Here is a 13,826-nt window from a genome sequence, read left to right on the forward strand (position 1 = left end):
TCATCCCTCCAGAGAACACGTTTCCACTGCTCCAGAGTCCAATGGTGGCAAGCTTTACACCACTCCAGCCAATGCTTGGCATTGTGCATGGTGATCTTAGGCTTGTGTGCGGCTGCATAGCCATGGAAACCCATTTCATGAAGCTCCCGATGAACAGTTCTTATACTGACGTTCCTTCCAGAGGCAGTTTGGAACTTGGTAGTGAGTGTTAGACCCGGGAACAGACCACTTTTACACGCTTCAGCACTCATCAGTCCCGTTCTGTGAGTTTGTGTGGCCTACCACTACGCGGCTGAGCCGTTGTTGCTCCAGACATTTCCACTTCACAATAACAGCACCTACAGTTGACCGGGGCAGCTCTAGCGGGACAGAAATTTGACGAACTGACTTGTTAGAAAGGTGGCATCCTATGACGGTGGCACAAACGTCAGCACTTCCGTAAGGCCATTCTACTGACTGACTGTTTATGGAGATTGCATGGCCGTGTGCTTGACTTTATACACCTGTCAGCAACAGGTGTGGCTGAAATAGCTGAATCCACAAATTTGAAGGGGTATCCACATACTTTTGTATATATAGTTTATGTAGAAGAAAAAAAACATGATCCTCTGTAAACTAACTTTATTTCACTATTGATTACAAAGTAAACCAAAAGACCAGCTTTGGATGAATGTACATGTCAGGTTTGGCATTACTTTGATCTTAAATTAATTCATAAGGTAATGAAATTCAACATGAAAAAAATCCCAGTTTTTTTATCTACCTATGAATCAAATGTCAATTATTTTCCAGAATTGACTGAATTAAAAATGGAACTGAACCATTTTAGAGGGAAAAGTAAACATTTACAAATATAAGAGAATTTGAGCAGAATCCATCATAACAATGGAAGAAGCATGGTCAACCCTAGTCTGTCATGTTCAAACTGAAACGTCTGCTGGACATGATCATGGCATCATAGTGTCTCCTGCATTTATTCTCAAGAAAGTTAACTCAAAACACCTAATATCCACTGCCAGTCTGCTAACAAAATAGAGTCAAACAATAATAAGTGTGTCTAAACCACAGGCATCATGGGTCATCAGTGTCACAACACACCACATCTCATCTCATCAAGACAACCTCTACCAGCTCCACACCACCTCATCAACAGACAACCTCTACCAGCTCCACACCACCTCATCAACAGACAACCTCTACACCACCTCTCTGGCTTCTGGACACTACTGAAATGAAAACTTTCTCCTCCACTCTGACACTATCCCATCTTCTCCTTCCATTTATGAAGCACAAGGCTCGATAGCAATCTCAGATGGTTCTTCCAGTCTCTCATAGTACAGTAGATGTGGACCAACGTGCTCTGGGACATGTGGCTGCAGGTGATGTCCAATAAGTAGAGTTTGGTCTTCCAACCAGATAACAGACACCTCCATAGGTCTAGGGCTCACTCAGCACAGAATATATGGATCCCATTCTCACACACAGCTTAAGAGGGAAACAACTTTGTTGGGTTGAGTGAAAAAGTTAAATCACAAAGATCCTCCCTTCCCAACTACTGCAACAACAAAAAATCCATTCACATAATTGATCTGTTTGGCTGTCTAAACATCTACACCATTGAGAAAGCTAAGTTACTGAGTACCATAGAGCCTAGAGACACCTTTCTATCCAAGGTGAAACCCTTCCCATACTGATCAAATATGTCTCCTCCTTACAGTGACAGGAAAGGAATTGAGTAAGAAACAGTAACAGACCCAGTCAGTAACAGAGATCCAGTCAGGGGTCAGGGGTCAGAAACCCAGTCAGGGGTCAGAAACCCAGTCAGGGGTCAGTAACAGAGATCCAGTCAGGGGTCAGAAACCCAGTCAGGGGTAACAGAGACCCAGTCAGGGGTCAGAGACCCAGTCAGGGGTCAGAGACCCAGTCAGGGGTCAGAGACCCAGTCAGGGGTCAGAGACCCAGTCAGGGGTCAGAGACCCAGTCAGGGGTCAGAGACCCAGTCAGGGGTCAGTAACAGAGACCCAGTCAGGGGTCAGTAACAGAGACCCAGTCAGGGGTCAGTAACAGAGACCCAGTCAGGGGTCAGTAACAGAGACCCAGTCAGGGGGGGTCAGTAACAGAGACCCAGTCAGGGGTCAGTAACAGAGACCCAGTCAGGGGTCAGTAACAGAGACCCAGTCAGGGGGGTCAGTAACAGAGACCCAGTCAGGGGTCAGTAACAGAGACCCAGTCAGGGGTCAGTAACAGAGACCCAGTCAGGGGTCAGTAACAGAGACCCAGTCAGGGGTCAGTAACGGAGACCCAGTCAGGGGTCAGTAACAGAGACCCAGTCAGGGGTCAGTAACAGAGACCCAGTCAGGGGTCAGTAACAGAGACCCAGTCAGGGGTCAGTAACAGAGACCCAGTCAGGGGTCAGTAACAGAGACCCAGTCAGGGGTCAGTAACAGAGACCCAGTCAGGGGTCAGTAACAGAGACCCAGTCAGGGGTCAGTAAGAGACCCAGTCAGGGGTCAGTAAGAGACCCAGTCAGGGGTCAGTAAGAGACCCAGTCAGGGGTCAGTAAGAGACCCAGTCAGGGGTCAGAAACAGAGATCCAGTCAGGGGTCAGAAACAGAGATCCAGTCAGGGGTTAGTAACAGAGACCCAGTCAGTAACAGAGACCCAGTCAGTAACAGAGACCCAGTCAGTAACAGAGACCCAGTCAGTAACAGAGACCCAGTCAGTAACAGAGACCCAGTCAGTAACAGAGACCCAGTCAGTAACAGAGACCCAGAGACCCAGTCAGTAACAGAGACCCAGAGACCCAGTCAGTAACAGAGACCCAGTCAGTAACAGAGACCCAGTCAGTAACAGAGACCCAGTCAGTAACAGAGACCCAGTCAGTAACAGAGACCCAGAGACCCAGTCAGTAACAGAGACCCAGTCAGTAACAGAGACCCAGTCAGTAACAGAGACCCAGTCAGGGGTTGTTGGTTTCTGCTGGGTGCTGTATCTGTGGAGAAGTCATTTCTCCCGGCAGTACAGCAGGTACATCTTCAGAGGCTCCGGGAGGGGCAAAACGAGAATCCTTTCTCTCAGGATGTTTATAGGTGGCTCTGCTGGGAGTTGCTCCCCTGTCTCCTTTTCTGCTTCCTCCTCCTCCTCCCGGGCTGCCCTTCGCTGCCCATCCTCCTGCCCCCCGTGGTTATTGTTGTTGTTGTCCAGGGGAGCAGGGGTGGGGTCAGCATTGCTCACCACACGCTTGTGTGCCAGTACTACAGAGGTGCAGTGGCGGCGGTGGTGAACTCTTCGGCGTTTAAAGCGTGGGCCGTACTTGTGGAGCCCACTGACCCCCAGGCCCCTGCCACCTCCAAAAGAGCCCTGACCCCGTGGCTGACCTCCCCCGTTGTCCGTGGTCACTCTCAGGGTGTGGCGGATGGCTATACGAGCCAGCTCTTGCAGCGTCCGCACCTCAAACGTGGCTGCTCCGTGGGTCACCAGAGATCAGAAAGGAGAGAGAATGAAGAGAACGTTAGTATGCTTTGGATGGTGATCAAAACGTCTGGGGGTTTTTTCTATCGTTTTTCACTCATCTCTTCTGACTTTTCTTGTTAGAAAATCCCAAACTGACAAGGTACTCACGTAGTGGGACTGTCTTGGGTTCGCCATTGGTGTTATGTTGGGGCAGTGCCAGTGGAGCGAAGGACACAGCAATTATCTTTTTGGTCTCCCAGCTGCTCTGGCCTGTACGCCTGATCTTGGTCAGCTAGGAAGAGTACATGAGGGCAGAGTTTCCCCAAACTCGGTCCTGCCCCCCACCCCGGGTGCAAGTTTTTTTTTCTGCCCTAACACTACACATTTGATACAAATGATCAAAGCTTGATGATGAGATGGTTATTTGAACCAGTTGTGTAGCGTTAGGTCAAAAAACAAAACATGCACCCAGGGGTGGGGTGGGGCAGGACCGAGTTTGGGAAGCCCTGCATTAGAGCACATCCTATTTATGTAAGGGACATAATTACATGCATTTCAGTAGCTAGGTCTCCATCCTATTGGCTACAGATTTTCATGCATTATATTCTAAAATATGGGTCTTGGTGGGAGGACCAATGGGTTTCCTTCACATTATCTTTGACCACACAACATATCATTGTGTGACTCCAAATGTACTCCAATTCGATGGTTATTATATCAATATTTGCGCATAAAGGCACTTTCACCACCATTTATCGCATAGTACATTTTACAGACGAAAAGATCACACCACCGCTAGCGTATTTTATTTTGTCGACATTTTGCTGAGTTTACCGACAAATTGACATTTTCAATCCGACAAGTACAAGCATAAAAAGGTTGGATGGAAACCTAGTTAGTGGGAGTATACACACCTTCTCCTCCAGAGGCAGTACCAGAATACCCCCCACCTTCAGCAGGTTCATCATGTATTCTTCATGGTCTCTCTGCACTCCCGCCCCACAGTACACCCTGTCATACTGCCTGCTCTCAGGGGGGATCTCCAGGCAGTTCCCCGCCACAAACGAAGGTTCGCAGAACTCAAACCTAAAAAAAACACAAATACAGTATAAACAAAAAGACAAAAACAATCGATTTTACAGGCTACACACTCCCACCTGATATTCAACTAGCCACGATGTCTACTGACAAGAGAGAACTTCAAGGCTGATGTAGACTGGAAAGGCAATCAGTGGTAAAGAGTCTCACTTGTCAAAGCTTTCGCTGGTTTTGATGAAGTAGTCTAGCTTCTGATAGGCATACTCAATCACATCAGCATATAACTCCACCCCATGGTTCACACCAAATGGACCTGGAACCAGGATTACAACAGAAATATAACAAACATCCACAATGCATTTCAATCAACTTTTCCAATCAGTTGGCCTGCTGATTTCCCCCTTTCCAACTCCAACAAGGCCCTGAGTTGTTGTACTGTTTGCTACAGTAACTCACCCAGGCCCAGAGTGGTTGTACTGTCTGCTACAGTATCTCACCCAGGCCCGGAGTGGTTGTACTGTCTGCTACAGTATCTCACCCAGGCCCAGAGTGGTTGTACTGTCTGCTACAGTATCTCACCCAGGCCCAGAGTGGTTGTACTGTCTGCTACAGTAACTCACCCAGGCCCAGAGTGGTTGTACTGTCTGCTACAGTAATTCACCCAGGCCCAGAGTGGTTGTACTGTTTGCTACAGTAACTCACCCAGGCCTAGAGTGTTTATTTTACCAGGTAAGTTGACTGAGAACACATTCTCATTTACAGCAACAACCTGGGGAATAGTTACAGGGGAGAGGAGGGGGGATAAATGAGATGAATTGTAAGCTGGGGATGATTAGGTGACAGTATAAGGGACAGCTTGGGAATTTAGCCAGGACCCCGGAGTTAACACCCCTACGCTTACGATGAGTGCCATGGGATCTTTAGTGACCAGAGAGTCAGGACACACGTTTAACATCCCATCAGAAAGACAGCACCCTACAGAGGGCAATGTCTCCAATCACTGCCCTGGGGTATTGGGATATATTTTTTTTTGACTCGAGGAAAGAGTGCCTCCTACTGGCCCTCCAACACTACTTCCAGCAGCATCTGGTCTCTCATCTAGGGACCGACCAGGACCAATCCTGCTTAGCTTCAGAACCAAGCCAGCAGTGGGATGCAGGGTGGTATGCTGCTGGCTAAACCAGTTACAACAACTCACCCAGTATGAGTCCCACCATAGTGCTGAGGTACCCCGTCCCACTGCCCAGGTTGAGGAAGGACAGGCCAGGGTGCAGGTCCAGGGCCTCCATCACCTCAGAGTAGATACAGGGGGCTGATAGGTGGATGTTGCCGTGCCTCCAGGCCAGGTCCTTGTAGGCGCTGTCACGGTACTCCTCCAGGTAGTAGTCGGCCCGGTCGATGGCCCTGAAGGCCCGCTCCACCAGGTCTGAATGGATGTAGTGTGCCTCCTTCAGGTTGTCAATCAACTCGTCATTATCCTCGCCAGCGCTCACAGCTCCTCCCATCTTGACTGGCGAGAGAGAAGGGGAAACTTCTGAGCCTTTATCTGAAGAACAGAAACAGGTTGTGTGCAATTGAATTGAAAGAGTTTGTTGCATTGCCACCACTTTAACAAAACATCATCCTCCACTTCACATTTTGTACATTTCAGAGTAAACAATCCCCATTTTTTGCCTTCTAATGACATACTGAAATTGCTCCGTGAAAAGACTTTCTCAGCACATTAGGTGTGAGTGCTGTTCCTGTGGCCTGCCCCTGTGAACAATGCCAATGGGGAGATGACAAGCGACAAGCCAAATGTTGAGTTGGCCTGCTGTGTCATAAAGCAATAGAAAACAAAGGAGCCTGGCCACTTTAATGATGCTTGGTTCCTTTGATGCCTAAAACAGCCATTGTGTTTGATTGCCAAATGACTCATTTATGCACAATAAATTATTTGAGAAAATCCTCGATGGTAGTGAATATTTCTGAATAACATTATGAATGTATTTTTCAACAGCGATAACAAATACACGACCAAAAGATGGCGCTGTGGGACTTGGCCCTTTGCCTTGTTTTAAGAGAAAAGTACACTATTTCCTGTAAAAGAACGCTGCGTTTTCTAACACAAACCTTGGAAAACAACCACACCATGCTAAAAAGAGCATATAATTTAGCAAGAAATGTCAAAATTACAATAACGTTACCCCACATGCATCCGATGACCTTCGCGAGACACATTGCGGTTACTATTTGTGCGCAAGTTAACCCGATTTTGAGTCCAACATAACCACAACAAATATGCAAACGTGTCAGATCATGTCAATTAAGTAGTTTAGTTAGCATCTAAATGGTTTTTAAGTGGTTGAAACATTGGAAATCTGAAGAAGAAAAAAAGCCATCTGAGTCTTCCATGCAAGCAGAACACAGATTCGGGACTAACGTTAGGCAAGGTCGACAGACACACGCCAACATAACGTTAATTGGAAAATATAATTACCTAGAACTTGATAATCAAATGTTTCCGTGTTAAAAATATCGATGGCCGCTACAAATCAGCTTGTTTTAAGGCTTTTGTTCGGTAGCGCTCAGATAGTTCACAGCTAGGCGCTAACGTTACAGCTTCTACCCCCAAAACGTTACAGCTTCTACCCTAAAGCCATAAAACTGCTGAACAATGAAATGGCTACCCAGACTATTTGCATTGACCCCCCCTTTCAGTTTTTAAAAAATATTGTAGATTTTTGTACACTGCTGCTACTCGCTGTTTATTATCTATGCAGTCACTTTACCCCTACCGACGTACAAATGACCTCAACTAACCTGTACCGATAGCCTCGTTACTTTTTTACTTAAGTTCATTTATTAAATATTTTTCTTAACTATATTTTCTTAAAACTGCATTGTTGGTTTATTAATGGGTTGCCTGCTGTATTCGGAGCAGATGACAAACACCTTTTGATTTGAGATGTAAACGTTCAACCAGTCGACGCGCTTACGTCATACGTAAGAAAAAGCAATGTAGATCTGATTATCATTTTGATTGGCTATTGATTGATACAATAAAATAAATAATGGGCCTAAACATACAATATAGTAATTGAACAAGCCCAACTGTAAATGTGCACCAAAGTGAATGTGGTGCAGGCTGCTAGATATAATATGTTTATAGAATAGAAAAACTATGATTTAAAAAAAATGGATAATCTTGATTAATATAGCACATCAATCTGTTGAATGCAAGCTTTATATTTATCTTTAGGATTAGGCTTGAGCTGGAATGTGGACATGAAGCTAGGGTTAAGGTTGAGGTTAGGGTTAAGGTTAGGGTTATGGTTGAGGTTAGGGTTAAGGTTAGGGTTAAGGTTAGGGTTAGGGTTGAACCCGGATGTGGACATGAAGCTAGGGTTAAGGTTGAGGTTAGGGTTAAGGTTGAGGTTAGGGTTAAGGTTAGGGTTATGGTTGAGGTTAGGGTTAAGGTTAGGGTTAGGGTTGAACCGGGATGTGGACATGAAGCTAGGGTTATGGTTGAGGTTAGGGTTAAGGTTAGGGTTAAGGTTGAGGTTAGGGTTAAGGTTGAGGTTAGGGTTAAGGTTAGGGTTAAGGTTAGGGTTATGGTTGAACCGGGATGTGGACATGAAGCTAGGGTTATGGTTGAGGTTAGGGTTAAGGTTAGGGTTATGGTTGAGGTTAGGGTTAGGGTTGAGGTTAGGGTTATGGTTGAGGTTAGGGTTAAGGTTAGGGTTATGGTTGAGGTTAGGGTTAGGGTTGAGGTTAGGGTTAAGGTTAGGGTTATGGTTGAACCGGGATGTGGACATGAAGCTAGGGTTAGGGTTAAGGTTAGGGATGGGGTTAGGATTGAACTAGGATGTGGACATGAAGCTAAATGACGCAAATCATGTTTTATCAGAGCTGAATTATGTATGCTGTCTGTTCTATTATAGTAGTCTAAAATAAATAGCATATAGTAATTTATATTTATATGTGTACACAGACAGCAACATGCCTTTTAAAAGGTTATAGTAGTTCATGCTTGTTCACGTTATAGAAAATAGGCTACTGGAGTCTGAGGAGATTTCACTGACTAAAATGTATTTGACTTTTATTTCACTAGACAGGTCAATTAATTAAGAACAAATTCTTATTTACAATAACGACCTGGCAAATATCTGACTCAACCATGTCATGTGACTGTGGCACACTATAGCCCAGCAGATGGCAGTGGTCAACCATGTCATGTGACTGTGGCACACTATAGCCCAGCAGATGGCAGTGGTCAACCATGTCATGTGACTGTGGCACACTATAGCAGTGGTCAACCATGTCATGTGACTGTGGCACACTATAGCAGTGGTCAACCATGTCATGTGACTGTGGCACACTATAGCCCAGCAGATGGCAGTGGTCAACCATGTCATGTGACTGTGGCACACTATAGCAGTGGTCAAACATGCCATGTGACTGTGGCACACTATAGCCCAGCAGATGGCAGTGGTCAACCATGTCATGTGACTGTGGCACACTATAGCCCAGCAGATGGCAGTGGTCAACCATGTCATGTGACTGTGGCACACTATAGCAGTGGTCAACCATGTCATGTGACTGTGGCACACTATAGCCCAGCAGATGGCAGTGGTCAACCATGTCATGTGACTGTGGCACACTATAGCCCAGCAGATGGCAGTGGTCAACCATATCATGTGACTGTCATCAAACATTGTCCTCCATTTTGGCAAACGACAAAACAAGAGAGACGTTTTTCTTTTCTTTTCTTCTCTGGCAACCCCATAGCCTACAGTGTATGACACACACACACACACACACACACACACACCAATTAACGCAAGCGACCGATGCACTTGTCTATAATTCTTTATTCATGTTTTTCATAGATAACATGGTTGATACCCCCACAATAACTGACATCTCTTATCTTGTTTATAATACTGACACGGGAACATGGGAACATGTACACAAGTACACAAACACAGAGTCACAATTTCAGCCCAACTACAGAGTTAACCTCCAAAAGAAAACAGGAGACCCAGAGGCCGTACAGCCAAGGCCTGTCCTGCTTTACAAAATAGTAGCAAAAGAACAATCACCTCTACAAAAGTAACAAAAATCCTTACTATCTATCATTGTGGAAGTGCTTGTAATTTTGGAAGTTTGTAATTTTCAAAAGGGTATTAATAATATGAATGCCTAGAAAATCCCCAGTAAAAATAGCTCATCTCTGTAAAAATGGGCTAGCAGGACAACCCTTGGCTGTGCATTTAGTCACAAACTTTTTTTTTCTCTCAAATTTTTGTTAATACAACAACAATAACATTGTTCCTTAAATACAAATATGTACAGAGACTCCAACATTTTTTTTCTTCTTCAAAATAATGCCCTAAACACTAATGCATTATCTATAATATAGGTTATGCTCATTTGGATATTTCCTTCACAGAAATCGCCCATGCAGTTGGATACCTGAATCATCGTAATTAGATCACAGTTTCTTCACCATTATATCGTATTGATGTTTTGTGTCTCTGTAACAACATGAATGTGTCACCACGGCAACAGCAATAGTATCTTCTCCTGCCTGTCAAAGACACATTTAATATTCTTTCTTCTTTTTTTAAATAGCCCCCCTCCCAATCCTCCCTGACCCCCTGAAAATGTTGTCTTCACCCCTGCCAACCTCCTGAGCAGGATTTGAGCCAGCTTCTTCAAATGTAAACATACCGTTGCCTGCAATGAGTGGAGAGAGAAAGGCACACATGATAAAAGCACACAGCTTTAAGCTACAGTACCTACAGAGGTTTTGGTTTGATTAGCTAAATGACACCTTTTTACCATTCTATCAGATATGACTTTCTCCTGGGAATGTTAGTGTGGTATGTATGTGATCTACCTTGATTTGTTATGTTTTGTGTTTTTTAAATTGGATGATAATGTTTGAAGTATAGGCACCTAATGATTGGCTACCTCCCTTTGCTGGACAGAACAGATTCAGGGGACCATTCTCAGGGGCCTTCAGATGTGTACAGTACCAATCTCAGGGGCCTTCAGATGTGTACAGTACCAATCTCAGAATAGGGTGCTTTGGGCTATCTTTTCTCATGTTTACAGGGTACTCTACTCTGTCTGTCCTCACTTTAACTGATGAAGGAAGGGCAAAGGTCATTAAAGACAGGACACTAAGAATCTTTGTATACCCTGGCCTACCACAGACTGAGATATTAGATCATTGGTTTTATATTCTGCATTATTCAGGGGGATTCACAGGTGTGTGTGATCACTTTTGATCAGAGCGAACAGAGACTTCTTGCTTTCACATGCAACACTGTACTTTTACAACCACTACATGAGACCACATCCATTCACAACTATCAACTGAAATGGATCGTTTTACATGTCATGGTCAAATCACATGCCATGGTACAATATGTCACCATGCTCCTCCGTCCTGTCTCATACGTAGACATGAACATGATCATCCATATAGTCAAATGTAGTGTTTATAAAAATAAATAAAAAACGTCAACACAGCGTTTACATTGGCTGACGTAACATGACCATGTATTTACACACTCTACTCTGTGCCAAGTTGACACAGTCCAAATTTTCAGTGCTTCTATCCCATGACAATTGGCCATTTAGGAAAAAACTAAAACATTACAAATACAGAAGACAGAAACTCCTTATAGGAAGAATATGATCATCACTCATTATTAAATGAACAAGCTGCTGTTGTTGTTAACACTTGATTATATTAAGTTTTGTACCTAGCTTTATAAATGTGTTGGACTGCCATTTAGCCATTTAATTTTACATCTCAGTGCAGTTCAAGCAGTTTAAAAGGGGTCATACCATATCGAATAAGATATGAGAATAATCGTAATCTGTATACTCTTGTATTGTAGTATGCATGTGCATTAAAGGGAGGTGGAAGAATAAGCTACTTTCTTAATCAAATGTATCAAGAACTCCTTCCTGAGGAAAAGTCACACAAGACAAAAGCCTTTAAAGGTTTTGACATTCTGAGTGATGGACACATATTTATGTAACAAACGCCTCTCTCTCTCTCTCAAACCAAGAGGGAGACCTCTAGCGCTGCAAATCAATCTCCACTCCCACACGTTCCTCTCTCTTCACTTGGAGGGCTTTGAGTCAATCCCTGCTATCGCTGCATGCTTTGGCTAGTGTCTTAGTATCGTATTTATTTTGTAGATTTAGTCAATTCTTTCCAATAACCTGCAAGCACAAACCCTGCATCCCCTCTATTTATTTTACCTTTATTTAACTAGGCAACTCAGTTAAGAACAAATTATTATTTTCAATGATGGCCTAGGAACAGTGGGTTAACTGCCTGTTCAGGGGCAGAACGACAGATTTGTACCTTGTCAGCTCGGGGGTTTGAACTTGCTAGTCCAACGCTCTAACCACTAGGCTACCCTGCCGCCCCGGCAGAGGGGATGGTCAAAAGATTTTGGTCTGAAAAGTATTACTGCCATGTGTAAACACGCGATAGCAGTCATTGAATCAAAAACCCCGGACACTGATGCAAAGGGAATTATACATCTCAAACAGTGTTTGGATTTACATTATCAGTCAGAAGTTTGGATGCAGCTACTCATTCAAGGGTTTTTCTCTTTTAAAAAAAAACTAATTTCTACATTGTAGAATAATAGTGAATACATCAACACATTGATATAACACATATGGAATCATGTAGTAACCAAAAAAAGTGTTCAACAAATCAAAATATATTGTATATTTGAGATTTTTCAAAGTAGGCACCCTTTGCCTTGATGACAGCTTTGCACACTCTCGGCATTCTCTCAACCAGCTTCATGAGGTAGTCACCTGGAATGCATTTCAATTAACAGATGTGCCTTGTAAAAAGTTTGTGGAATTTCTTGCCTTCTTAATGCGTTTGAGCCAATCAGTTCTGTTGTGACAAGGTAGGGGTGGTATACAGAAGATAGCCCTATTTGGTAAAAGACCAAGTCCATATTATGGCAAGAACAGCTCAAAAAAGCAAAGAGAAATGATAGTCCATCATTACTTTAAATCATGAATGTCAGTCAATACGGAATATTTAAATAACTTTGAAAGTTTCTTCAAGTGCAGTTGCAAAAACCATCAAGTGCTATGATGAAACTGGCTCTCATGAGGACCACCACAGGAACCAGAATTCTCTCAACCTGCTTCACCTGGAATGCTTTTCCAACAGTCTTGAAAGAGTTCCCACATATGCTGAGCAATTGTTGGCTTCTTTTCCTTCACTCTGCATTCCAACTCATCCCAAAACATCACACCATTGGTTAGTGCCTGTAAGTAAGCATTTCAACTGTAATACCTGTTGTATTCGGCGCATGTGACAAATAAACTTTGATTTGATTTGAAAGGAAGACCCAGAGTTACCTCTGCTGCAGAGTATAAGTTCATTAGAGTTAACTTCACCTCTGATTGCAGCCCAAATAAATGCTTCACCGAGTTCAAGTAACAGACACATCTCAACATCTACTGTTCAGAGGAGACTGCTTGAATCAGGCCTTCATGGACAAATTGGTGCAAATAAACCACTACCAAAGGACACCAATAAGAAGAGAATTGTTTGGACCAAGAAATACGAGCAATGGACACACCTGGTGGAAATCTGTCCTTTGGTCTGATGTGAGTCCAAATGTGAGATTTTTGGTTCCAACTGCCGTGTCTTTGTGAGATGCAGAGTATGTGAACGGATGATCTCTGCATGCGTGGTTCCCACCGTGAAGCATGGAGGAGGATGTGGATGGTATGATGGTGTGGGTGTGCTTTGGTGGTGACACTGTCTGTGATTTATTTAGAATTCAAGGCACACTTAACCAGCATGACTACCACAGCATTCTGCAGCGATACTCCCATCTGGTTTGCGCTTAGTGGGACTATCGTTTCTTTTTCAACAGGACAATGACTCAAAACACACCTCCAGGCTGTGTAAGGGCTATTTGACCAAGGAGAGTGATGGAGTGCTGCATCAGATGACCTGGCCTCTACAGTCACCCGACCTCAAACCAATTGAGATGGTTTGTAATGAGTTGGAATGCATAGTGAAGGAAAAGCAGCCAACAAGTGCTCAGCATATGTGGGAACTCTTTCAAGACTGTTGGTAAAGCATTCCAGGTGAAGCTGGTTGAGAGAATGCTAAGAGTGGGCAAAGTTGTCATCAAGGCAAAGGGTGTCTACTTAGAAGATTCTGCAATCTAAAATATATTTTGATTTGTTTAACACTTTTTTTGGTTACTACATTATTCTATATGTGTTATATCAAAGTGTTGATGTCTTCACTATTATTCTACAATGTAGAAAATAGTCAA

General features: G+C 43.8%; 1 protein-coding gene across 2 annotated transcripts; it reads right to left on the reverse strand.

Annotated features, from left to right (window-relative positions):
* Positions 1-2,997: 2,997 nt before the first annotated feature.
* On the reverse strand, positions 2,998-7,452 carry LOC112222391 (protein-L-isoaspartate O-methyltransferase domain-containing protein 2). Of its 2 annotated transcripts, none has more exons than XM_042304197.1 (6): positions 7,294-7,452; positions 5,690-6,037; positions 4,702-4,804; positions 4,368-4,539; positions 3,622-3,745; positions 2,998-3,461 (listed from the first exon to the last, which is right to left on the reverse strand). In XM_042304197.1, exons 2-6 carry the CDS (start codon positions 5,994-5,996, stop codon positions 3,004-3,006), a joined length of 1,164 nt encoding a protein of 387 aa, XP_042160131.1. In that variant the 5' UTR covers positions 5,997-6,037; positions 7,294-7,452; the 3' UTR covers positions 2,998-3,003. The 2 variants fall into 2 exon arrangements, with proteins under 2 accessions (XP_042160131.1, XP_042160130.1); XM_042304196.1 differs by lacking the exon at positions 7,294-7,452 and adding an exon at positions 6,971-7,235.
* Positions 7,453-13,826: the final 6,374 nt, after the last annotated feature.

The sequence above is a fragment of the Oncorhynchus tshawytscha genome, linkage group LG22 (genome assembly GCF_018296145.1).
Source record: "Oncorhynchus tshawytscha isolate Ot180627B linkage group LG22, Otsh_v2.0, whole genome shotgun sequence".
NCBI classification, from domain to species: Eukaryota; Metazoa; Chordata; class Actinopteri; order Salmoniformes; family Salmonidae; genus Oncorhynchus; species Oncorhynchus tshawytscha.

What these genes read in the sequence shown, in the direction of transcription:
- LOC112222391 (XM_042304197.1), bottom strand. Translation starts at nt 5,996, where the DNA reads ATGGGAGGAGCTGTGAGCGCTGGCGAGGATAATGACGAGTTGATTGAC. An exon ending in TATGGTGGGACTCATACTGG is followed by an intron (nt 4,805 to 5,689) that starts GTGAGTTGTTGT and finishes TCCTGGTTCCAG; the next exon opens with GTCCATTTGGTGTGAACCAT. An exon ending in TACTGCCTCTGGAGGAGAAG is followed by an intron (nt 3,746 to 4,367) that starts GTGTGTATACTC and finishes TACTCTTCCTAG; the next exon opens with CTGACCAAGATCAGGCGTAC.